Consider the following 25,267-nt stretch of genomic DNA (forward strand, 5'->3'; position numbering starts at 1 on the left):
AAACAGCTGTCCCTGGTCAGGTGGTCAGGGTCGACTCCTTTACTTCCTGAATGGACTGAATTGAAATGGCATTGATCCCCAAACCCTGCTGTTCAGATTGTTCCCATCACTTCTCAAACAGCTGTCCCTGGTCAGGTGGTCAGGGTCGACTCCTTTACTTCCTGAAAGGACTGAATTGAAATGGCATTGATCCCCAACCCTGCTGTTCAGATTGTTCCCATCACTTCTCAAACAGCTGTCCCTGGTCAGGTGGTCAGGGTCGACTCCTTTACTTCCTGAAAGGACTGAATTGAAATGGCATTGATCCCCAACCCTGCTGTTCAGATTGTTCCCATCACTTCTCAAACAGCTGTCCCTGGTCAGGTGGTCAGGGTCGACTCCTTTACTTCCTGAATGGACTGAATTGAAATGGCATTGATCCCCAACCCTGCTGTTCAGATTGTTCCCATCACTTCTCAAACAGCTGTCCCTGGTCAGGTGGTCAGGGTCGACTCCTTTACTTCCTGAATGGACTGAATTGAAATGGCATTGATCCCCAACCCTGCTGTTCAGATTGTTCCCATCACTTCTCAAACAGCTGTCCCTGGTCAGGTGGTCAGGGTCGACTCCTTTACTTCCTGAAAGGACTGAATTGAAATGGCATTGATCCCCAACCCTGCTGTTCAGATTGTTCCCATCACTTCTCAAACAGCTGTCCCTGGTCAGGTGGTCAGGGTTGACTCCTTTACTTCCTGAATGGACTGAATTGAAATGGCATTGATCCCCAAACCCTGCTGTTCAGATTGTTCCCATCACTTCTCAAACAGCTGTCCCTGGTCAGGTGGTCAGGGTCGACTCCTTTACTTCCTGAATGGACTGAATTGAAATGGCATTGATCCCCAACCCTGCTGTTCAGATTGTTCCCATCAGGTTCAAGACAACATAAACACCAATCCTCAAGGCTCTTTACAGAATGATCATGTTGTTGGTTGTGTCCCAGTAATCTGTGTCCCAGTAATCTGTGTCCCAATCATCTGTGTCCCAGTAATTTGTACCCCAGTAATTTGTACCCCAGTAATCTGTGTCCTAGTAATCTGTGTCCCAGTAATCTGTGTCCCAGTAATTTGTGTCCCAGTAATCTGTGTCCCAGTAATCTGTGTCCCAGTAATTTGTGTCCCAGTAATCTGTGTCCCAGTAATCTGAAGTGGCCATTACACTACAACTCAACTGGTCTGCTAGCTTGGCATTTTCTGATCTGTACAGTAATCATGAATAGTTTGTCCGTGTTCTGGAGATATTCAATTACATATGAGGCCATTTGGTTCTTTGAAAAACAAGCAAAGAGCTTAATCTATAGATGTAGATGGAGAAGAGATGTACTGAAGGTCAGACAAGTAGAGTAGTGGAACAGAGAAACCAGTAGAGTAGTGGAACAGAGAAACCAGTAGAGTAGTGGAACAGAGAAACCAGTAGAGTAGTGGAACAGAGAAACCAGTAAAGTAGTGGAACAGAGAAACCAGTAGAGTAGTGGAACAGAGAAACCAGTAGAGTAGTGGAACACAGAAACCAGTAGAGTAGTGGAACAGAGAAACCAGTAGAGTAGTGGAACACAGAAACCAGTAGAGTAGTGGAACAGAGAAACCAGTAGAGTAGTGGAACACAGAAACCAGTAGAGTAGTGGAACACTATAGAAACCAGTAGATAGTGGAACAGAGAAACCAGTCAGACAAGTAGAGTAGTGGAACAGAGAAACCAGTAGAGTAGTGGAACAGAGAAACCAGTAGAGTAGTGGAACAGAGAAACCAGTAGAGTAGTGGAACAGAGAAACCAGTAGAGTAGTGGAACAGAGAAACCAGTAGAGTAGTGGAACAGAGAAACCAGTAGAGTAGTGGAACAGAGAAACCAGTAGAGTAGTGGAACAGAGAAACCAGTAGAGTAGTGGAACAGAGAAACCAGTAGAGTAGTGGAACAGAGAAACCAGTAGAGTAGTGGAACAGAGAAACCAGTAAAGTAGTGGAACAGAAAAACCAGTAGAGTAGTGGAACAGAGAAACCAGTAGAGTAGTGGAACAGAGAAACCAGTAGAGTAGTGGAACAGAGAAACCAGTAGAGTAGTGGAACAGAGAAACCAGTAGAGTAGTGGAACAGAGAACCCAGTAGAGTAGTGGAACAGAGAAACCGGATCTGTGATCTGATCTGAGTACAGCGACAGAACCGGATCTGTGATCTGAGAACCGACAGAACCGGGTCTGTGATCTGATCTGAGTACAGCGACAGAACCGGGTCTGTGATCTGATCTGAGTACAGCGACAGAACCGGGTCTGTGATCTGATCTGAGTACAGCGACAGAACCGGGTCTGTGATCTGATCTGAGTACAGCGAGTACACAAATAGAGAAATAAAGATCTGAAGAGGGAATAAATGAATAAACATGTGTTCCTGGTCTGAGAAACCAGTATTTACACTGGATTACATATAGATTTCTCTAGTGCACTATATGGGGAAGAGGATGCTATTTGGGATGCACCCTAGGTCTCCATCTGCTGCTACGGCTCAGAGCTTCAACTGAAATACAATTCAAGCAGGGATTTAAAAGTTGTTGATTTACAATGAATTATCAACCAGTAGACTGGATGGATACTTGATATTAAATGCTTTACTATGAGCCTGTTGTAAGATAGTTATGCCTTCTTCTTCTTCGTGGTCGGAGGAATAAGATAGTTATGCATTCTTCTTCTTCTTCGTGGTCGGAGGAATAAACAGTGTAACTTTTACAGAGGCAAGGCTTTAATCACGCGTCTCTGATCAGAACTGTCAAGGACAGAAAACACAAAATCACAAACTTAATAATAATACAATTAGAATAATAACATGACATAATCAAATTGCAACCTTTATTTTTCTCTTCTAGTCCAAACCATTTCAAGGTTGTACATCTTTCACTCTCCCCGTAATAAAGGGACCTTCCCGTTCTCATACCTGGTGTTGTTGTCTGTATGGGTGAATAATGACAGGTTCATCAGGTCCCTCATGACGTGGAAATGTACAGCGTAATGTGTTGTGTTGTTGTCTGTATGGGTGAATAATGACAGGTTCATCAGGTCCCATGATCGTGGAAATGACGTAATGACAGGTTCATCAGGTACAGACGTGGAAATGTGTTGTGTTGTTGTCTGTATGGGTGAATAATGACGGGTCTGTGTTGTCTCTGTGTGGGTGAATAATCTGTGGAAATGTACAGCGACATGTGTTGTGTTGTTGTCTGTATCTGACAGCGACAGAATGACAGGTTCTGATCTGATTAAGGTAAAAAACTGAGCAGAACGTAAAGCCTCCTACAACAGCTATTGTGTTGATTGTAGATCTGAAAAATGACATTGAAACATGAAATCGGTTTACATACCAAACAGCTTGGTGCCCCTGATATGTCACTAAGATGCCACAATCTTCACAATACATCTAAAACACTTTTTCAATAGCAACTAATTTGGCATCTTGGAACTGTGGGAGGAATGAGGGTTGTCTGTCAACAGAACTGAGGTGGGGAATAATGAAAGGAAAGTCAACAGAACAGGTGGGGGGGAGGACCAACAGAATGGGGAAATGTACAATGAGTCAACATGAGGAGGGGAGGAATGTGGGAGGACTAGAGTCAACAGAACTGAGGTGGGGAGGACTAGAGTACTGATGAGGGAAATAGAGTACATAACTGCGAGGAGGACTTGAGTCAACAGAACTGACTTCAACAGAACTGTGGGGAGGACTGTCAACAGAACTGAGGTGGCTTCTGTCAACAGAACTGAGGTGGAGGACTAGAGTCAACAGAACTGAGGAGGGGAGGAATAAGGTGGGACTAGAGTCAACAGAATGAGGAGGAGGAATTAGTCACAGAACTGAGGAGGGAGGAATGGGGGTGGGAGGACTTGAGTCAACAGAACTGAGGAGGGGAGGAATGTGGGAGGACTAGAGTCAACAGAACTGAAGATAGTTATGCAACAGAACTGAGGAGGGGAGGAATGGGGGTGGGAGGACTAAGTCAACAGACAGGGGAGGAATGGGGGTGGGAGGACTAGAGTCAACAGAACTGAGGAGGGGAGGAATGGGGGTGGGAGGACTTGTCAGAACTGAGGTGGGGGAGGAATCAAAGAACTGAAGGTGGGGAGGACTAGAGTCAACAGAACTGAGGAGCTAGAGTCAACAGAACTGTGGGAGGTGTCTGGGGAGGACTAGAGTCAACAGAACTGAGGAGGGGAGGTGAACTAGAGTCAACAGAACTGAGGTGGGAGGACAGAGGAAAAGGACTAGAGTCAACAGAACTGAATGGGGAGGAATAATAAGTCAACAGTTGAGGAATGGGGGTGGGAGGATAGAGTCAACAGAACTGAGGGGATAATGGGGGTGACAGGACAAGTCAACAGAATGAGGAGGGGAGGAATGGGGGTACTAGAGTCCAACAGTTGAGGAGGGGAGGAATGGGGTGGGAATAGTCAACAGAACTCAGAACTGAGGAGGAGGACTAGAGTCAACAGAACTGAGGTGGGGAGGACTAGAGTCAACAGAACTGAGGAGGAGGACTAGAGTCAACAGAACTGAGGTGGGAGGACTAAACAGAACGAGGAGGGGAATGTAGAGTCAACAGAACTGAGGTGTAGTTGTCTGATGGGGAATAATGACAGGTTCATCAGGAACTGAGGACGTGGGAGGAATAGAGTCAACAGAACTGAGGTGGGGAGGACTAGAGTTAGAACTGAGGAGGGAGGAATCAGAGTCCAGAACTGAGGAGGGGATGACGTGGAAATGAGGTACTAGTCAACAGAACTGAGGTGGGGAGGTTGTTGTCAACAGAACTGAGGTGGGGAGGATAATGTCAACAGAACTGAGGTGGGGAGGACTAGAGTCAGCAGAACTGAGGTGGGGAGGACTAGAGTCAACAGAACTGAGGTGGGGAGGACAGAGTTCAGAACTGAGGAGGGAGGTCAACAGAACTGAGGAGGGGAGGACTAATCAACAGAACTGAGGTGGGGAGGACTAGAGTCAACAGAACTGAGTTGGGAGGAATGGGGGTGGGAGGACTAGAGTCAACAGAACTGAGGTGGGGAGGACTAGAGTCAACAGAACTGAGGAGGAGGAATGGGGGTGGGAGGACTAGAGTCAACAGAACTGAGGTGGGGAGGACTAGAGTCAGAACAGGTGGGGAGGACTGAATAATGAGGGGGAGGAATGGGGGTGGGAGGACTAGAGTCAACATAACTGAGGTGGGAGGTTGAACTGAGGTGGGGAGGACTAGAGTCAACAGAACTGAGGAGGAATGTCAACAGGAGGTGGGGGGAAGGTGGGAGGACTAGAGTCAACAGAACTGAGGAGGGAGGAATGGGGGGGAGGACTAGAGTCAACAGAACTGAGGAGGGGAGGTGGGGGAGGACTAGAGTCAACAGAACTGAGGAATGGGGTGGGAGGACTAGAGTCAACAGAACTGAGGAGGGGAGGAATGGGGGTGGGAGGACTAGAGTCAGAACAGTTGAAATACTCAACAGAACTGAGGAGGGGAGGACTAGAGTCAACAGAACTGAGGTGGGGAGGACTAGAGTCAACAGAACTGAGGAGGGGAGGGAGTCAACAGACTAGAGTCAACAGAACTGCGGTGGGGAGGACTAATGAGGAGGGAGGAATGGGGTGGGAGGACTAGAGTCAACAGAACTGAGGTGGGAGGAGGTCAACAGAACTTGGGGAGGACTAGAGTCAACAGAACTGAGGAGGGAGGACTAGAGTCAACAGAACTGAGGAGGGGAGGAATAGAGTCAACAGAACTGAGGTGGGGAGGACTGAGGAGGGGAGGAAGAGTCAACAGAACTGAGGAGGGGAGGAATGGGGGTGGGAGGACTAGAGTCAACAGAACTGAGGTGGGGAGGAATCAACAGGGTGGGGAGGACTAGAGTCAACAGAACTGAGGTGGGGAGGACTAGAGTCAACAGAACTGAGGAACAGAGAACAGAACTGAGGAGGGGAGGACTAGAGTCAACAGAACTGAGGTGGGGAGGACTAGAGTCAACAGAACTGAGGAGGGGAGGAATGGGGGTGGGAGGACTAGAGTCAACAGAACTGAGGTGGGGAGGACTAGAGTCAACAGAACTGAGGGGGGAGGACTAGAGTCAACAGAACTGAGGAGGGGAGGAATGGGGGTGGGAGGACTAGAGTCAACATAACTGAGGTGGGAGGACGAGAGTCAACAGAACTGAGGTGGGGAGGACTAGAGTCAACAGAACTGAGGAGGGGAGGACTAGAGTCAACAGAACTGAGGTGGGGAGGACTAGAGTCAACAGAACTGAGGAGGGGAGGACTAGAGTCAACAGAACTGAGGAGGGGAGGAATGGGGGTGGGAGGACTAGAGTCAACAGAACTGAGGAGGGGAGGAATGGGGGTGGGAGGACTAGAGTCAACAGAACTGAGGAGGGGAGGAATGGGGTGGGAGGACTAGAGTCAACAGAACTGAGGAGGGGGGAGGAATGGGGGTGGGGAGGACTAGAGTCAACAGAACTGAGGTGGGGAGGGAGTCAACAGAACTGGGGGTGGGAGGACTAGAGTCAACAGAACTGAGGAGGGGAGGAATGGGGGTGGGAGGACTAGAGTCAACAGAACTGAGGAGGGGAGGAATGGGGGTGGGAGGACTAGAGTCAACAGAACTGGGGAGGAATGGGGGTGGGAGGACTAGAGTCAACAGAACTGAGGTGGGGAGGACTGGGAGGACTAGAGTCAACAGAACTGAGGTGGGGAGGACTAGAGTCAACAGAACTGAGGAGGGGAGGACTAGAGTCAACAGAACTGAGGTGGGGAGGACTAGAGTCAACAGAACTGAGGTGGGGAGGACTAGAGTCAACAGAACTGAGGAGGGGGAATGGGGGTGGGAGGACTAGAGTCAACAGAACTGAGGTGGGGAGGACTAGAGTCAACAGAACTGAGGAGGGGAGGACTAGAGTCAACAGAACTGAGGAGGGGAGGACTAGAGTCAACAGAACTGAGGAGGGGAGGAATAGAGTCAACAGAACTGAGGTGGGGAGGACTAGAGTCAATAGAACTGAGGAGGGGAGGAATAGAGTCAACAGAACTGAGGAGGGGAGGACTAGAGTCAACAGAACTGAGGTGGGGAGGACTAGTCAACAGAACTGAGGTGGGGAGGACTAGAGTCAACAGAACTGAGGTGGGGAGGACTAGAGTCAACAGAACTGAGGTGGGGAGGACTAGAGTCAGCAGAACTGAGGTGGGGAGGACTAGAGTCAACAGAACTGAGGTGGGGAGGACTAGAGTCAACAGAACTGAGGGGGAGGACTAGAGTCAACAGAACTGAGGTAGAGTCAACAGAACTGAGGTGGGGAGGACTAGAGTCAACAGAACTGAGGAGGGGAGGAATGGGGGTGGGAGGACTAGAGTCAACAGAACTGAGGTGGGGAGGACTAGAGTCAACAGAACTGAGGAGGGGAGGAATGGGGGTGGGAGGACTAGAGTCAACAGAACTGAGGTGGGGAGGACTAGAGTCAACAGAACTGAGGTGGGGAGGACTAGAGTCAACAGAACTGAGGAGGGGAGGAATGGGGGTGGGAGGACTAGAGTCAACATAACTGAGGTGGGAGGACGAGAGTCAACAGAACTGAGGTGGGGAGGACTAGAGTCAACAGAACTGACGGGGTGGGAGGACTAGAGTCAACAGAACTGAGGTGGGGAGGAGGAACAGAACTGAGGGGGGGAGGACTAGAGTCAACAGAACTGAGGAGGGAGGACTAGAGTCAACAGAACTGAGGAGGGGAGGAATGGGGGTGGGAGGACTAGAGTCAACAGAACTGAGGGGGAGGAATGGGGGTGGGAGGACTAGAGTCAACAGAACTGGGGAGGAATGGGGGGGGAGGACTAATCAACAGGAGGTGGGAGGACTAGAGTCAACAGAACTGAGGTGGGGAGGACTAGAGTCAACAGAACTGAGGTGGGGAGGACTAGAGTCAACAGAACTGAGGAGGGGAGGAATGGGGGTGGGAGGACTAGAGTCAACAGAACTGAGGAGGGGAGGAATGGGGTGGGAGGACTAGAGTCAACAGAACTGAGGTGGGGAGGAATGGGGGTGGGAGGACTAGAGTCAACAGAACTGAGGTGGGGAGGAATGGGGGTGGGAGGACTAGAGTCACTGAGGTGGGAGGACTAGAGTCAACAGAACTGAGGAGGGGAGGAATGGGGGTGGGAGGACTAGAGTCAACAGAACTGAGGTGGGGAGGAATGGGGGTGGGAGGACTAGAGTCAACAGAACTGAGGTGGGGAGGACTAGAGTCAACAGAACTGAGGGGAGGAATGGGGGTGGGAGGACTAGAGTCAACAGAACTGAGGAGGAGGAATGGGGGTGGGAGGACTAGAGTCAACAGAACTGAGGAGGGGAGGAATGGGGGTGGGAGGACTAGAGTCAACAGAACTGAGGAGGGGAGGAATGGGGGTGGGAGGACTAGAGTCAACAGAACTGAGGTGGGGAGGACTAGAGTCAACAGAACTGAGGAGGGGAGGAATGGGGGTGGGAGGACTAGAGTCAATAGAACTGAGGAGGGGAGGAATGGGGGTGGGAGGACTAGAGTCAACAGAACTGAGGAGGGGAGGAATGGGGGTGTGAGGACTAGAGTCAACAGAACTGAGGAGGGGAGGAATGGGGGTGGGAGGACTAGAGTCAACAGAACTGAGGTGGGGAGGAATGGGGGTGGGAGGACTAGAGTCAACAGAACTGAGGTGGGGAGGAATGGGGGTGGGAGGACTAGAGTCAACAGAACTGGGCCCCAGGAAGCAACAAAGAGAAAATACCATGCATAATTATTTACACATTCAGAACTAAGAGAGAACATTATTAACACAACTCTGAGCTGCTCCACTGTCTGTCCAACAAGAGACCACCTTCTGCACCGTCTGAGACGACGAGCAGAGCTCTGTCTGTCACCACCCACAGCATCACATGGAATGGACATGAGCTGAGTTCTGTTCTGTCCCGTCTGTCAGTGAGGCCGCTGGACGGTAAGTAGTATACAGGAGACCCCCCTTAGCGCAGTGGACATGAGCTGTGTCCTGTCTGTCCTGTCAATGGGCAGGCGGTAGGCTAGCTAGGTACAGCTAGGTAGGATGCCCTCCTCTGATGCTGCATGGTGCCACGGTGGCTCTCCTCTTATACGATGCGCGGTGCTGAGCGATCGTTGGTATTGGTCCTCTTCAGCTTGACCCCTCTCTGGATAACCAGCAGCATGTTTCCCCCCTGACCATCCATAACCTCCCCATCCTCCAGGGACCCCCCCTCACCCTGACACTGGACCCTAGGCTGGTGAGGGGCCAAGGGAGGGTTTGTGGTTGCTTGACCACTCCAGAACGCCAGGGGAAGTACACCCAGCTCCCCCTCCTCTCCCTGGGCTGGAGACTCAGGGCTCTGGGCCTCCTCTGGTTCCTCCGCCCCTACTCCTGGTCCTCCAGGAATCCCCAGCCCCCCAGGGAATCCTCCCCCAACTAGGCCAGGCACGGTGGGGATCTTGACTGGGATGACGGGGGTCCGGATGGGGATGGGGCCGGTGGTCCCGCGGCGAGCCGAGGGCTTGGTGGAGGGCGTGCGGCGGATGGTGGCGACCCCAGGGGTCATGATGACGGAGCCAGCCGTAGAAGGTAGGCCGGCGGTGGAGGCTGGTCTCTTGGACTGGAACATCCTACGGTAGGACTGGTTGATGTCACTGTTACGGGGGATGGTGGATGACTTGTCAAACTCCTGCTGGTCAACCTCCTGGTCCCCTCCCATGGAGAAATAGTCGTAGTCTGACACTGGAATAAACAGAGAGAGAGAGAGAGAGAAAGGCTTTATTATGGATCCCCATTAGTTCCTGTCAAGGCAGCAGCTACTCTTCCTGGGGTTTATTATGGATCCCCATTAGTTCGTGCCAAGGCAGCAGCTACTCTTCCTGGGGTTTATTATGGATCCCCATTAGTTCGTGCCAAGGCAGCAGCTACTCTTCCTGGGGTTTGTTATGGATCCCCATTAGTTCCTGTCAAGACAGCAGCTACTCTTCCTAGGGTTTATTATGGATCCCCATTAGTTCCTGCCAAGGCAGCAGCTACTCTTCCTAGGGTTTATTATGGATCCCCATTAGTTCCTGCCAAGGCAGCAGCTACTCTTCCTGGGGTTTATTATGGATCCCCATTAGTTCCTGTCAAGACAGCAGCTACTCTTCCTAGGGTTTATTATGGATCCCCATTAGTTCCTGCCAAGGCAGCAGCTACTCTTCCTGGGGTTTATTATGGATCCCCATTAGTACCTGCCAGGACAGCAGCTACTCTTCCTGGGGTTTATTATGGATCCCCATTAGTTCCTGACAAGACAGCAGCTACTCTTCCTGAGGTTTATTATGGATCCCCATTAGTTCCTGTCAAGACAGCAGCTACTCATCCTGGGGTTTATTATGGATCCCCATTAGTTCCTGCCAAGGCAGCAGCTACTCTTCCTGGGGTTTATTATGGATCCACATTAGTTCCTGTCAAGACAGCAGCTACTCTTCCTGGGGTTTATTATGGATCCCCATTAGTTCCTGTCAAGACAGCAGCTACTCTTCCTGGGGTTTATTATGGATCCCCATTAGTTCCTGTCAAGACAGCAGCTACTCTTCCTGGGGTTTATTATGGATCCCCATTAGTTCCTGCCAAGGCAGCAGCTACTCTTCCTAGGGTTTATTATGGATCCCCATTAGTTCCTGCCAAGGCAGCAGCTACTCTTCCTGGGGTTTATTATGGATCCCCATTAGTTCCTGTCAAGACAGCAGCTACTCTTCCTAGGGTTTATTATGGATCCCCATTAGTACCTGCCAGACAGCAGCTACTCTTCCTGGGGTTTATTATGGATCCCCATTAGTTCCTGACAAGACAGCAGCTACTCTTCCTGAGGTTTATTATGGATCCCCATTAGTTCCTGTCAAGACAGCAGCTACTCATCCTGGGGTTTATTATGGATCCCCATTAGTTCCTGACAAGACAGCAGCTACTATTCCTGAGGTTTATTATGGATCCCCATTAGTTCCTGTCAAGACAGCAGCTACTCATCCTGGGGTTTATTATGGATCCCCATTAGTTCCTGCCAAGGCAGCAGCTACTCTTCCTGGGGTTTATTATGGATCCACATTAGTTCCTGTCAAGACAGCAGCTACTCTTCCTGGGGTTTATTATGGATCCCCATTAGTTCCTGTCAAGACAGCAGCTACTCTTCCTGGGGTTTATTATGGATCCCCATTAGTTCCTGTCAAGACAGCAGCTACTCTTCCTGGGGTTCATTATGGATCCCCATTAGTTCCTGCCAGGGCAGCAGCTACTCTTCCTGGGGTTTATTATGGCTCCCCATTAGTTCCTGTCAAGACAGCAGCTACTCTTCCTGGGATCCAAACTAATTAAGGCAAAAACAAAAGGTCTACCTTAAAAATATTGAATAAGATGTTTCTTTCTTTAAAAATGTCATTTTATGGACCTCCAGAGTGGTACAGTATTACTAGTAGACTCCTGGTTACTATGGTCTCCAGAGTGGTACAGTATTACTACTAGACTCCTGGTTACTATGGTCTCCAGAGTGGTACAGTATTACTAGTAGACTCCTGGTTACTATGGTCTCCAGAGTGGTACAGTATTACTACTAGACTCCTGGTTACTATGGTCTCCAGAGTGGTACAGTATTACTACTAGACTCCTGGTTACTATGGTCTCCAGAGTGGTACAGTATTACTAGTAGACTCCTGGTTACTATGGTCTCCAGAGTGGTACAGTATTACTACTAGACTCCTGGTTACTATGGTCTCCAGAGTGGTACAGTATTACTACTAGACTCCTGGTTACTATGGTCTCCAGAGTGGTACAGTATTACTACTAGACTCCTGGTTACTATGGTCTCCAGAGTGGTACAGTATTACTACTACTCCTGGTTACTATGGTCTCCAGAGTGGTACCGTATTACTACTAGACTCCTGGTTACTATGGTCTCCAGAGTGGTACAGTATTACTACTAGACCCCGGGTTACTATGGTCTCCAGAGTGGTAGAGTATTACTAGTAGACTCCTGGTTACTATGGTCTCCAGAGTGGTACAGTATTACTACTAGACTCCTGGTTACTATGGTCTCCAGAGTGGTACAGTATTACTACTAGACTCCTGGTTACTATGGTCTCCAGAGTGGTACAGTATTACTTCTAGACTCCTGGTTACTATGGTCTCCAGAGTGGTACAGTATTACTACTAGACTCCTGGTTACTAGGGCTGTTTTTCATGGTTCGGGCCCCTTAGTTCCAGTGAAGGGAAATCTTAACGCTACAGCATACAATGACATTCTAGACGATTCAGTGCTTCCAACTTTGTGGCAACAGTTTGGGGAAGGCCCTTTCCTGTTTCAGCATGACAATGCCCGCGTGCACAAAGCGAGGTCCATACAGAAATGGCTTGTCGAGATCGGTGTGGAAGAACTTGACTGGTCTGCACAGAGCCCTGACCTCAACCCCATCGATCACCTTTGGGATGAATTGGAACGCAGACTGCGAGCCAGGAGGCCTAACCGCCCAACTTCACTAATGCTCTTGTGGCTGAATGGAAGCAAGTCCCCACAGCAATGTTCCAACTTCTAGTGGAAAGCCTTCCCAGAAGAGTGGAGGCTGTTATAGCAGCAATGTTCCAACATCTAGTGGAAAGCCTTCCCAGAAGAGTGGAGGCTGTTATAGCAGCAATGTTCCAACATCTAGTGGAAAGCCTTCCCAGGAGAGTGGAGGCTGTTATAGCAGCAATGTTCCAACATCTAGTGGAAAGCCTTCCCAGGAGAGTGGAGGCTGTTATAGCAGCAATGCTAGTGGAAAGCCTTCCCAATGTATAGCAGCAATGTTCCAACATCTAGTGGAAAGCCTTCCCAGGAGAGTGGAGGCTGTTATAGCAGCAATGTTCCAACATCTAGTGGAAAGCCTTCCCAGGAGAGTGGAGGCTGTTATAGCAGCAATGTTCCAACATCTAGTGGAGCAGCAATGTTCCAACATCTAGTGGAAAGCCTTCCCAGAAGAGTGGAGGCTGTTATAGCAGCAAGCTAGTAGGAAAGCCTTCCCAGGAGAGTGGAGGCTGTTATAGCAGCAAAGGGGGGGATGAACTCCATATTAATGCCCATGATTTTGGAATGAGATTGTTCAACGAGCAGATGTCCACATACCTTTGGGCATTTAGTGCACCTATATCCTATTTTTACCAGACACGTACCTGGTATAGAGACAACATCAATTAGAATGCTTGACATATTTACTGTCACGAGTCCGACCGAGGGTGGCTCCCCTTCCCGGTCGGGTGGCGCTCGGCGGTCGTCGTCACCGGCCTATTAGCTGCCACTGATTGTCTTTCCTCCCCCTCCTTGTATGTTTATTGGTAGCACCTGTTTGTGAATCATTAGTTGGGCTTCTTTAGACAGCCGGTCCGCCTGTTTCTTTGTGCGGGATTAATTATTGTGACCTTCGGTTCTGTAGTAGAGGAACGTGTTTGTTCCTGGTCGTGTATTTCTGCTGTACTGTTTTCGTCCCCCGTGTTTGGGGCATTTGGTTGTGTCTGTGTGTGTGTGTGTGTGCTCGTGTGTGTGTGTGTGTGTGTTCGTGTGTGTGTGTGTGTGTGTGTTCGTGTGTGTGTGTGTGTGTGTGTCTGTGTCTGTGCACCAGTGGTGCGTTTGTGCATTAAAGAGCACAGCATTGCACTCTCTGTTTCCTGCGTCTGACTCCACACCCACGACACCCAGAGCGTTACATTTACACAGAAGGATATGGTGCTACAAGTCATGCACGCCTTTGCATATTTTCTCAGTGTGTTTGTGTGTGTGTGTGTTAACCTTGTGAAGGTATGGTGTCCTCTGAACAGCACGGGGTGGTACTCTGGGTACTGTAGCCACTAGAACAGTGTAGAGAGTCCCTACTGGAACGCTGTGTGTGTGAGTCCAGCTGTAGACCTCTGGAAAGGGCCAGAGCCAGCTCCTCATGGGCCTCCATCTCACACACCTGGAGGAGGAGGGAGGGAGGGACACAGGGAGGGAGAGGGAGGGAGGACACAGACAGACAGACAGACAGACAGACAGACAGACAGACAGACAGACAGACAGACAGACAGACAGACAGACAGACAGACAGACAGACAGACAGACAGACAGACAGACAGACAGACAGACAAAATCAATCGATATAAACTGGATGGTTTGAGCCCTGAATTCTGATTGGCTGAAGGCCGTGGTATATCAGACCGTGTACCATGGGTATGACAAAACATGAGTTTTAAACTTAAGCCCTTTGCCGTTTGTGCAGCATGAAGCCTAAATCAATTATAAACTGGTTGGTTTGAACCCTGAATGCTGATTGGCTGAAGCCGTGGTATATCAGCCACCTCCTGGGTATGACAAAAAACTGTTAGTTTTACTGACTGGCTGAATTACGTTGGCCACCTCCTCGGGCCTTAGTTTATAATGGTTGTTTCAACCCTGAAGAGCTGACTGGCTGACAGCCGTGGTATATTGGCCACCTCCTCGGGCCTTATTGCTTAATTATAAACTGGTTGGTTTGAACCCTGAATGCTGACTGGCTGACAGCCGTGGTATATTGGCCACCTCCTCGGGCCTTATTGCTTAATTATAAACTGGTTGGTTTGAACCCTGAATGCTGACTGGCTGACAGCCGTGGTATATTAGACTGTATACCACGGGTACGACGAAACATTTGTTTTTCCTGCTCTAATTACGTTGGTAACCAGTTTATAATAGCAATAAGGTAACTCTGGGGTTTGTGGTATATGGCCAATATACCACGGGCTAAGGGCTGTGTCCAGGCACTCTGCGTTGCGTCGTGCTTAAGAACAGAGCTTACCTGTGGTATAGTGGCCATATACCACAAACCCCGAGTAAACTGCCTTCTACTCTGTCCCAGGTATCTCTAGTTCCAGTGCTTTTCTACAGACAATGGAATTCTCCGGTTGGAACATTATTGAACATTTCTGATAAAAACATCCTAAAGATTGATTAGTTTGACAAATTTCTTCGACCTTTAATATAACTTTTTGAACTTTTCGTCCGTCTGGACCAGAACGCGCTTTTGGATTTGTTAACCAAACGCCCTAACAAAAGAAGCTATTTGGACATAAATGGACATAAATGATGGACATTATCGAACAAAACAAGCATTTATTGTGGAACTGCGATTCCTGGGAGTGCATTCTGATGAAGATCATCAAAGGTAAGTGAATATTTATAATGCTATTTATGACTAACGTTGACTACCCAACATGGCAGATATTTCTCTGGCTGGTTTGGGCTCTGAGCGCCGTTCTCAGATTGTGCTTTTTCCGTAAAGTTTTTTTGAAATCTGACACAGCGGTTGCATTAAGGAGAAGTGTAATCCAAAGTTCCATGCATAACACTAGAATTTTAATCAACATTTATAATGAGTATTTCTGTGAATTCATGTGGCTCTCTGCAATATCACTGCATGTTTTGGAACTACTGAACATAACACGCCAATGTAAAATACGATTTTTACCGAACAAAACATACATGTATAGTGTAACATGAAGTCCTAGGAGTGTCATCTGATGAAGACCATCAAAGGTTAGTGATTCATTTTATCTATATTTGTGCTTTTTGTGACTCCTCTCTTTGGCTGGAAAAATGGCTGGGTTTTTCTGTGAGTTGGTGGTGACCTAACATGATCGTTTGTGGAGCTTTCGCTGTATAGCATTTTTGAAATCAGACACAGTGGCTGGATTAACGAGAATTCTATCTTTAAAATGGTGCCTAATACTTGTATGTTTGAGAAATGTGATTTATGAGATTTCTGATGATTTGTATTTGGCGCCCTGCAATTTCATTGGCTGTTGGCGAGGGGTTCCGCTAGCGGAAGTCCCAGTCCTAGACAGGTTAAAGCATGTGTCCAGCTGACCTTGGGTGGTGGAGGTAATGGTTGACCTCTGCTCCCTGGTGCTGGGATGACTCCAGCAGGCAGTGGTAGACTCCTGCCCCCAGGTGCTGGGATGACACCAGCAGGCAGTGGTAGACTCCTGCCCCCAGGTGCTGGGATGACTCCAGCAGGCAGTGGTAGACTCCTGCCCCCATGTGCTGGGATGACACCAGCAGGCAGTGGTAGTGGGGCATAGCTGGTGTCTGCTGGTACAGGATCCTTGTCCTTCCTCCTTCTAAGGGTGTTCACCATGGGCTGGTCATAGGGTCCTGGTTTAGCCCAGTCCTACAGGATACAGAAACATAGCTGAGTTCACCTCCTTTACCCAGTCCTACAGGATACAGATCTTTAGCTGAGTTCACCTCCTCTACCCAGTCCTACAGGATACAGAAATATAGCTGAGTTCACCTCCTCTACCCAGTCCTACAGGATACAGATACATAGCTGAGTTCACCTCCTCTACCCAGTCCTACAGGATACAGATACAAAGCTGAGTTCACCTCCTCTACCCAGTCCTACAGGATACAGATACATAGCTGAGTTCACCTCCTCTACCCAGTCCTACAGGATACAGATACATAGCTGAGTTCACCTCCTCTACCCAGTCCTACAGGATACAGATACATAGCTGAGTTCACCTCCTCTACCCAGTCCTACAGGATACAGATACATAGCGGAGTTCACCTCCTCTACCCAGTCCTACAGGATACAGAAACATAGCGGAGTTCACCTACCCAGTCCTACAGGATACAGATACATAGCTGAGTTCACCTCCTCTACCCAGTCCTACAGGATACAGAAATATAGCTGAGTTCACCTCCTCTACCCAGTCCTACAGGATACAGATACATAGCTGAGTTCACCTCCTCTACCCAGTCCTACAGGATACAGATACAAAGCTGAGTTCACCTCCTCTACCCAGTCCTACAGGATACAGATACATAGCTGAGTTCACCTCCTCTACCCAGTCCTACAGGATACAGATACATAGCTGAGTTCACCTCCTCTACCCAGTCCTACAGGATACAGATACATAGCGGAGTTCACCTCCTCTACCCAGTCCTACAGGATACAGAAACATAGCGGAGTTCACCTCCTCTACCCAGTCCTACAGGATACAGATACATAGCTGAGTTCACCTCCTCTACCCAGTCCTACAGGATACAGATACATAGCGGAGTTCACCTCCTCTACCCAGTCCTACAGGATACAGAAACATAGCGGAGTTCACCTCCTCTACCCAGTCCTAAGCTGAGTTCACCTCCTCTACCCAGTCCTACAGGATACAGATACATAGCTGAGTTCACCTCCTCTACCCAGTCCTACAGGATACAGATACATAGCTGAGTTCACCTCCTCTACCCAGTCCTACAGGATACAGATACATAGCGGAGTTCACCTCCTCTACCCAGTCCTACAGGATACAGAAACATAGCGGAGTTCACCTCCTCTACCCAGTCCTAAGCTGAGTTCACCTCCTCTACCCAGTCCTACAGGATACAGATACATAGCTGAGTTCACCTCCTCTACCCAGTCCTACAGGATACAGATACATAGCTGTGGGGATTCTGAACTATTATCACCATCTTCAAATACATCTTCTGCAGGAACACATCTGAAATCTACCAATGAAACGTGTAGAAGACGATGTAGTATATCGTCTTACAGTCATTTTTCAATCTGACTGTAACATAATCATAATGTCATAGTAATGCAGAGGGTCCTACGTAATGACAGGATGTTGATGTTTTAGGAACACAAGGAGACATGATGAGGAGGAGGACTGAACCAACAAACAAACCTTCCAGCTGGGGACTTTAGAGGTGGGGACCATGTTAGGCCCCAGGGTGCAGTAATGAGGGTAGTCAGGTAGCAGGGCCGAGCCCGGCCTGGACCACGACTGGGACGGACAGGAGGAGGAGGAGGAAGAGGTGATGGAGGTGGAATGGGAGGAGGGAGGGAAGAGGGGGTAGGAACCCACCAGGCCTGAGCCCCCTCCCATCAGGTAGGACCCCCCCAGGCCTGAGCCCCCTCCCATCAGGTATGAAGAGTCTGAATGATGGTGATCCCCGTAGTGGTCATACCCGTTAGACAACTGAGCATGAGCAGGGGAACGGAATGACACAAACAAACACAAACAAACAAACAAACATAAAAAACAAACAAATTATAAAAAACAAAATAGGGTGGAGAAAGTTGTCAAATTATAAAAACCAACACAATAGGGTCAGGATAATAAACCAACACAATAGGGTCAGGATAATAAACCAACACAGTAGGGTCAGGATAATAAACCAACACAATAGGGTCAGGATAATAAACCAACACAATAGGGTCAGGATAATAAACCAACACAATAGGGTCAGGATAATAAACCAAACACAGTAGGGTCAGGATAATAAACCAACACAATAGGGTCAGGATAATAAACCAACACAATAGGGTCAGGATAATAAACCAACACAATAGGGTCAGGATAATAAACCAACACAATAGGGTCAGGATAATAAACCAACACAATAGGGTCAGGATAATAAACCAACACAATAGGGTCAGGATAATAAACCAACACAATAGGGTCAGGATAATAAACCAACACAATAGGGTCAGGATAATAAACCAACACAATAGGGTCAGGATAATAAACCAACACAAACCAACACAATAGGGTCAGGATAATAAACCAGGATAATAAACACAATAGGGTCAGGATAATAAACCAACACAGGATAATAAACCAACACAAGGGTCAGGATAATAAACCAACACAATAGGGTCAGGATAATAAACCAACACAATAGGGTCAGGATAATAAACCAACACAATAGGGTCAGGATAATAAACCAACACAATAGGGTCAGGATAATAAAGGGTCAGGATAATAAACACAATAGGGTCAGGATAATAAAACAACACAATAGGGTCAGGATAATAAACCACAATAGGGTCAGGATAATAAACCAACACAATAGGGTCAGGATAATAAACCGACACAATAGGGTCAGGATAATAAACCAACACAATAGGGTCAGGATAATAGGGCCAGGATAATAAACCAACACAATAGGGTCAGGATAATAAACCAAAACAATAGGGTCAGGATAATAAACCAACACAATAGGGTCAGGATAATAAACCAACACAATAGGGATAATAAACCAAAACCAGGATAATAAACCAACACAATAGGGGATAATAAACCAACACAATAGGGTCGGGATAATAAACCAACACAATAGGGTCAGGATAATAAACCTACACAATAGGCTCAGGATAATAGGGTCAGGATAATAAACCAACACAATAGGGTCAGGATAATAAACCTACACAATAGGCTCAGGATAATAGGGTCAGGATAATAAACCAACCCAATAGGGCCAGGATAATAAACCAACACAATAGGGCCAGGATAATAAACCAACACAATAGGGTCAGGATAATAAACCAACACAATAGGCTCAGGATAATAAACCGACACAATAGGGTCAGGATAATAAACCAACACAATAGGCTCAGGATAATAGGGTCAGGATAATAAACCAACACAATAGGGTCAGGATAATAAACAGACACAATAGGGTCAGGATAATAAACCAACACAATAGGGTCAGGATAATAAACCAGGACACAATAGGGTCAGGATAATAGGGTCAGGATAATAAACCAGGATAATAAACCAACACAATACAGGATAATAAAACAACACAATAGGGTCAGGATAATAGTGTCAGGATAATAAACCGACACAATAGGGTCAGGATAATAAACCAACACAATAGGGTCAGGATAATAAACCAACACAATAGGGTCGGGATAATAAACCAACACAATAGGGTCAGGATAATAAACCAACACAATAGGGTCAGGATAATAAAACAACACAATAGGGTCAGGATAATAAACCGACACAATAGGGTCAGGATAATAAACCAACACAATAGGGTCAGGATAATAAACCAACACAATAGGGTCAGGATAATAAACCGACACAATAGGGTCAGGATAATAAACCAACACAATAGGGTCAGGATAATAAACCAACACAATAGGGTCAGGATAATAGGGTCAGGATAATAAACCAACACAATAGGGTCAGGATAATAAACCAACACAATAGGGTCAGGATAATAAAACAACACAATCAGAAACACAAGATAAAAGTTGGTGAATGAAATACAAATAACTCCACATTTCGGAAGAACAAATAAACAAAAGGAGTAAACTAAGAAAATGAATCCTGCCTGATTGACAAACCGGACCGCGGTTCTGAATTCTGAAATGTATGTGAACGACCACGATGACCCATGAGACTGGATACGTAACAGAGGCGATCAGAGACAGGTGAAAGGAAGCTGTGGGTGGAACACCTGGATGGGGTAGAGGGGTGTGGAGAAGGTGAACACGATAGTTCCTGTGAGGAGAATCTAGAATAAGGGCTACAGCAAGGAGACGAGGGGTAGGGTATCTATCATGAGAGGGGACGAGGGGTAGGGTATCTATCATGAGAGGGGACGAGGGGTAGGGTATCTATCATGAGAGGGGACGAGGGGTAGGGTATCTATCATGAGAGGGGACGAGGGGTAGGGTATCTATCATGAGAGGAGACGAGGGGTAGGGTATCTATCATGAAAGGAGACGAGGGGTAGGGTATCTATCATGAGAGGGGACGAGGGGTAGGGTATCTATCATGAGAGGGGACGAGGGTAGGGTATCTATCATGAGAGGGGACGAGGGGTAGGGTATCTATCATGAGAGGGCAGGGGGGGGTGCTTCCTCTCAAAGGAGGGATGGAGGGAGTATTTCACCTTGTCAACTGCAGCCAGAGGCCCTCCTGAGGTGGGAGAGCTGCACTCACTGACTGACTGGCAGGTGTCAGAGGCCTCAGACGAGCCAGAGCTGGAGCAAGGCTGGAGGAACGGCAGGTTGGGTGGAGGCAGACAGACACGACAGAGGACGAGCACAAGGCAAGAGCAGAGAGTTTTGGTGTTAAAAAAAAGAGAGGAGTTTGAGTTCAGGGTAGGGTTAAAAGATGACCAGATATGAACATACACGCAGTCACAGACCGTCACACACAGTCACAGACCGTCACAGACCGTCAGTCACACAGTCACAGACAGTCACGCACACAGTCACACACAGTCACAGACAGTCACACACAGTCACAGACAGTCACACACCGTCACAGACAGTCACACACAGTCACAGACAGTCATACACAGTCACAGACAGTCACACACAGTCACAGACAGTCACACACAGTCACAGACAGTCATACACAGTCACAGTCCGCCACACACAGTCACAGACAGTCACACACAGTCACAGACAGTCACAGACAGTCACAGACAGTCACACACCGTCACACACCGTCACAGACAGTCACAGTCCGCCACACACCGTCACAGACAGTCACACACAGTCACACACCGTCACAGACAGTCACACAGGAATAGAACACATAAAGGAGAGGAAGGAGTGTATTGTAGCCAGCACATAAAGACAGAACAGCAGGGAAGACGTTAGAAGGCATCAATCAGTCAGTGAGCTGCATCAGCACGTTTAAAAACAACAGTTCCCTGCCAGCAGGGAGGTTAGCACCGAGATTCAGGGGGGAATTAGCTGAAGTGAAACCAAGCAGAGAGGTGAGTCAGAGGATAGAATCATTTAGCATTAACTGTCCTTGTGGACAGCAGAGGGAGAAGCAGATAGACAGTCTGGTACTAAGCATCATGGTTAAAGAGTTTAAAGCCAGACACAGAAAGCCCAGGAGTAGTATTCTCCTGCTGGTTTTCTATGGAGTAGTATTCTCCTGGTGGTTTTCTATGTTTCTATGGAGTAGTATTCTCCTGGTGGTTTTCTATGGAGTAGTATTCTCCTGGTGGTTTTCTATGGAGTAGTATTCTCCTGGTGGTTTTCTATGGAGTAGTATTCTCCTGGTGGTTTTCTATGGAGTAGTATTCTCCTGGTGGTTTTCTATGGAGTAGTATTCTCCTGGTGGTTTTCTATGGAGTAGTATTCTCCTGCTGGTTTTCTATGGAGTAGTATTCTCCTGGTGGTTTTCTATGGAGTAGTATTCTCCTGCTGGTTTTCTATGGAGTAGTATTCTCCTGCTGGTTTTCTATGGAGTAGTATTCTCCTGGTGGTTTTCTATGGAGTAGAATTCTCCTGGTGGTTTAGCGGTGCGGCAGCATTAGTGGTCGTCACTCTGAGACCTTATTCAGAACTCTACTACTAGACTGACAGTGACCTAACAGAGGAAGGAACTCTACTCTAGACTGACAGTGACCTAACAGAGGAAGGAACTCTACTCTAGACTGACAGTGACCTAACAGAGGAAGGAACTCTACTCTAGACTGACAGTGACCTAACAGAGGAAGTGGGAACTCTACTCTAGACTGACAGTGACCTAACAGAGGAAGGAACTCTACTCTAGACTGACAGTGACCTAACAGAGGAAGGAACTCTACTCTAGACTGACAGTGACCTAACAGAGGAAGGAACTCTACTCTAGACTGACAGTGACCTAACAGAGGAAGGAGGAACTCTACTCTAGACTGACAGTGACCTAACAGAGGAAGTGGGAACTCTACTCTAGACTGACAGTGACCTAACAGAGGAAGGAGGAACTCTACTCTAGACTGACAGTGACCTAACAGAGGAAGTGGGATCTCCACTATAGACTGACAGTGACCTAACAGAGGAAGTGGGAACTCTACTCTAGACTGACAGTGACCTAACAGAGGAAGGAGGAACTCTACTCTAGACTGACAGTGACCTAAGAGAGGAAGGAGGAACTCTACTCTAGACTGACAGTGACCTAACAGAGGAAGGAACTCTACTCTAGACTGACAGTGACCTAACAGAGGAAGGAACTCTACTCTAGACTGACAGTGACCTAACAGAAGAGGAAGGAACTCTACTCTAGACTGACAGTGACCTAACAGAGGAAGGAATTCTACTATAGACTGACAGTGACCTAACAGAGGAAGTGGGAACTCTACTATAGACTGACAGTGACCTAACAGAGGAAGGAACTCTACTCTAGACTGACAGTGACCTAACAGAGGAAGGAATTCTACTATAGACTGACAGTGACCTAACAGAGGAAGGAGAAACTCTACTATAGACTGACAGTGACCTAACAGAGGAAGGAACTCTACTCTAGACTGACAGTGACCTAACAGAGGAAGGAACTCTACTCTAGACTGACAGTGACCTAACAGAGGAAGTGGGAACTCTACTCTAGACTGACAGTGACCTAACAGAGGAAGGAACTCTACTATAGACTGACAGTGACCTAACAGAGGAAGGAGGAACTCTACTCTAGACTGACAGTGACCTAACAGAGAAGGAAGGAACTCTACTCTAGACTGACAGTGACCTAACAGAGGAAGAAACTCTATTCTGGACTGACAGTGACCTAACAGAGGAAGGAACTCTACTCTAGACTGACAGTGACCTAACAGAGGAAGGAGGAACTCTACTCCAGACTGACAGTGACCTAACAGAGGAAGGAACTCTACTCTAGACTGACAGTGACCTAACAGAGGAAGGAACTCTACTCTAGACTGACAGTGACCTAACAGAGGAAGTAGACTGACAGTGACTATAGACGGACAGTGACCTAACAGAGGAAGGAGGAACTCTACTCTAGACTGACAGTGACCTAACAGAGGAAGTGGGGACTCTACTATAGACTGACAGTGACCTAACAGAGGAAGGAGGAACTCTACTCTAGACTGACAGTGACCTAACAGAGGAAGGAACTCTACTCTAGACTGACAGTGACCTAACAGAGGGAAGTGGGGACTCTACTCTAGACTGACAGTGACCTAACAGAGGAAGGAGGAACTCTACTATAGACTGACAGTGACCTAATAGAGGAAGGAACTCTACTCTAGACTGACAGTGACCTAACAGAGGAAGGAACTCTACTCTAGACTGACAGTGACCTAACAGAGAAAGGAGGAACTCTACTCTAGACTGACAATGACCTAACAGAGGAAGGAACTCTACTCTAGACTGACAGTGACCTAACAGAGGAAGGAACTCTACTATAGACTGACAGTGACCTAACAGAGGAAGTGGGGACTCTACTCTAGACTGACTGACCTAACAGAGGAAGGAACTCTACTCTAGACTGACAGTGACCTAACAGAGGAAGGAACTCTACTCTAGACTGACAGTGACCTAACAGAGGAAGGAACTCTACTCTAGACTGACAGTGACCTAACAGAGGAAGGAACTCTACTCTAGACTGACAGTGACCTAACAGAGGAAGGAGGACTCTACTATAGACTGACAGTGACCTAACAGAGGAAGGAACTCTACTCTAGACTGACAGTGACCTAACAGAGGAAGGAACTCTACTCTAGACTGACAGTGACCTAACAGAGGAAGGAACTCTACTCTAGACTGACAGTGACCTAACAGAGGAAGGAACTCTCAGTGACTAACTAGACTGACAGTGACCTAACAGAGGAAGTGGGGACTCTACTCTAGACTGACAGTGACCTAACAGAGGAAGGAACTCTACTCTAGACTGACAGTGACCTAACAGAGGAAGGAACTCTGGGGACTCTAGACTGACAGTGACCTAACAGAGGAAGGAACTCTACTCTAGACTGACAGTGACCTAACAGAGGAAGGAACTCTACTCTAGACTGACAGTGACCTAACAGAGGAAGGAACTCTACTCTAGACTGACAGTGACCTAACAGAGGAAGGAGGACATCTACTATAGACTGACAGTGACCTAACAGAGGAAGGAACTCTACTCTAGACTGACAGTGACCTAACAGAGGAAGGAACTCTACTCTAGACTGACAGTGACCTAACAGAGGAAGGAACTCTACTCTAGACTGACAGTGACCTAACAGAGGAAGGAGGAACTCTACTATAGACTGACAGTGACCTAACAGAGGAAGGAACTCTACTCTAGACTGACAGTGACCTAACAGAGGAAGGAACTCTACTATAGACTGACAGTGACCTAACAGAGGAAGTGACTCTACTATAGACTGACAGTGACCTAACAGAGGAAGGAACTCTACTCTAGACTGACAGTGACCTAACAGAGGAAGGAACTCTACTCTAGACTGACAGTGACCTAACAGAGGAAGGGAACTCTACTCTAGACTGACAGTGACCTAACAGAGGAAGGAACTCTACTCTAGACTGACAGTGACCTAACAGAGGAAGGAACTCTACTATAGACTGACAGTGACCTAACAGAGGAAGGAACTCTACTCTAGACTGACAGTGACCTAACAGAGGAAGGAACTCTACTCTAGACTGACAGTGACCTAA

At 47.7% G+C, this 25,267-nt stretch overlaps 1 protein-coding gene across 2 annotated transcripts in view; it reads right to left on the minus strand.

The window, feature by feature from the left end:
- Positions 1–8,352: 8,352 nt before the first annotated feature.
- Positions 8,353–25,267, minus strand: part of LOC135568790 (protein MTSS 1-like) — an 80,885-nt gene continuing 63,970 nt past the window's right edge. For both annotated transcript variants that reach the window (XM_065015538.1, XM_065015537.1), the window contains exons 7-10: positions 17,760–18,053; positions 15,941–16,243; positions 13,852–14,017; positions 8,353–9,797 (exon numbers count right to left, since the gene is read on the minus strand). In XM_065015538.1, coding sequence (XP_064871610.1) covers positions 9,160–9,797; positions 13,852–14,017; positions 15,941–16,243; positions 17,760–18,053 — 1,401 coding nt within the window. In that variant the 3' untranslated portion in view covers positions 8,353–9,159. The remainder of the gene's footprint in view (positions 9,798–13,851; positions 14,018–15,940; positions 16,244–17,759; positions 18,054–25,267) is intronic.

This window comes from Oncorhynchus nerka, unplaced genomic scaffold (assembly GCF_034236695.1).
Source record: "Oncorhynchus nerka isolate Pitt River unplaced genomic scaffold, Oner_Uvic_2.0 unplaced_scaffold_1382, whole genome shotgun sequence".
Lineage (NCBI taxonomy): Eukaryota > Metazoa > Chordata > Actinopteri > Salmoniformes > Salmonidae > Oncorhynchus > Oncorhynchus nerka.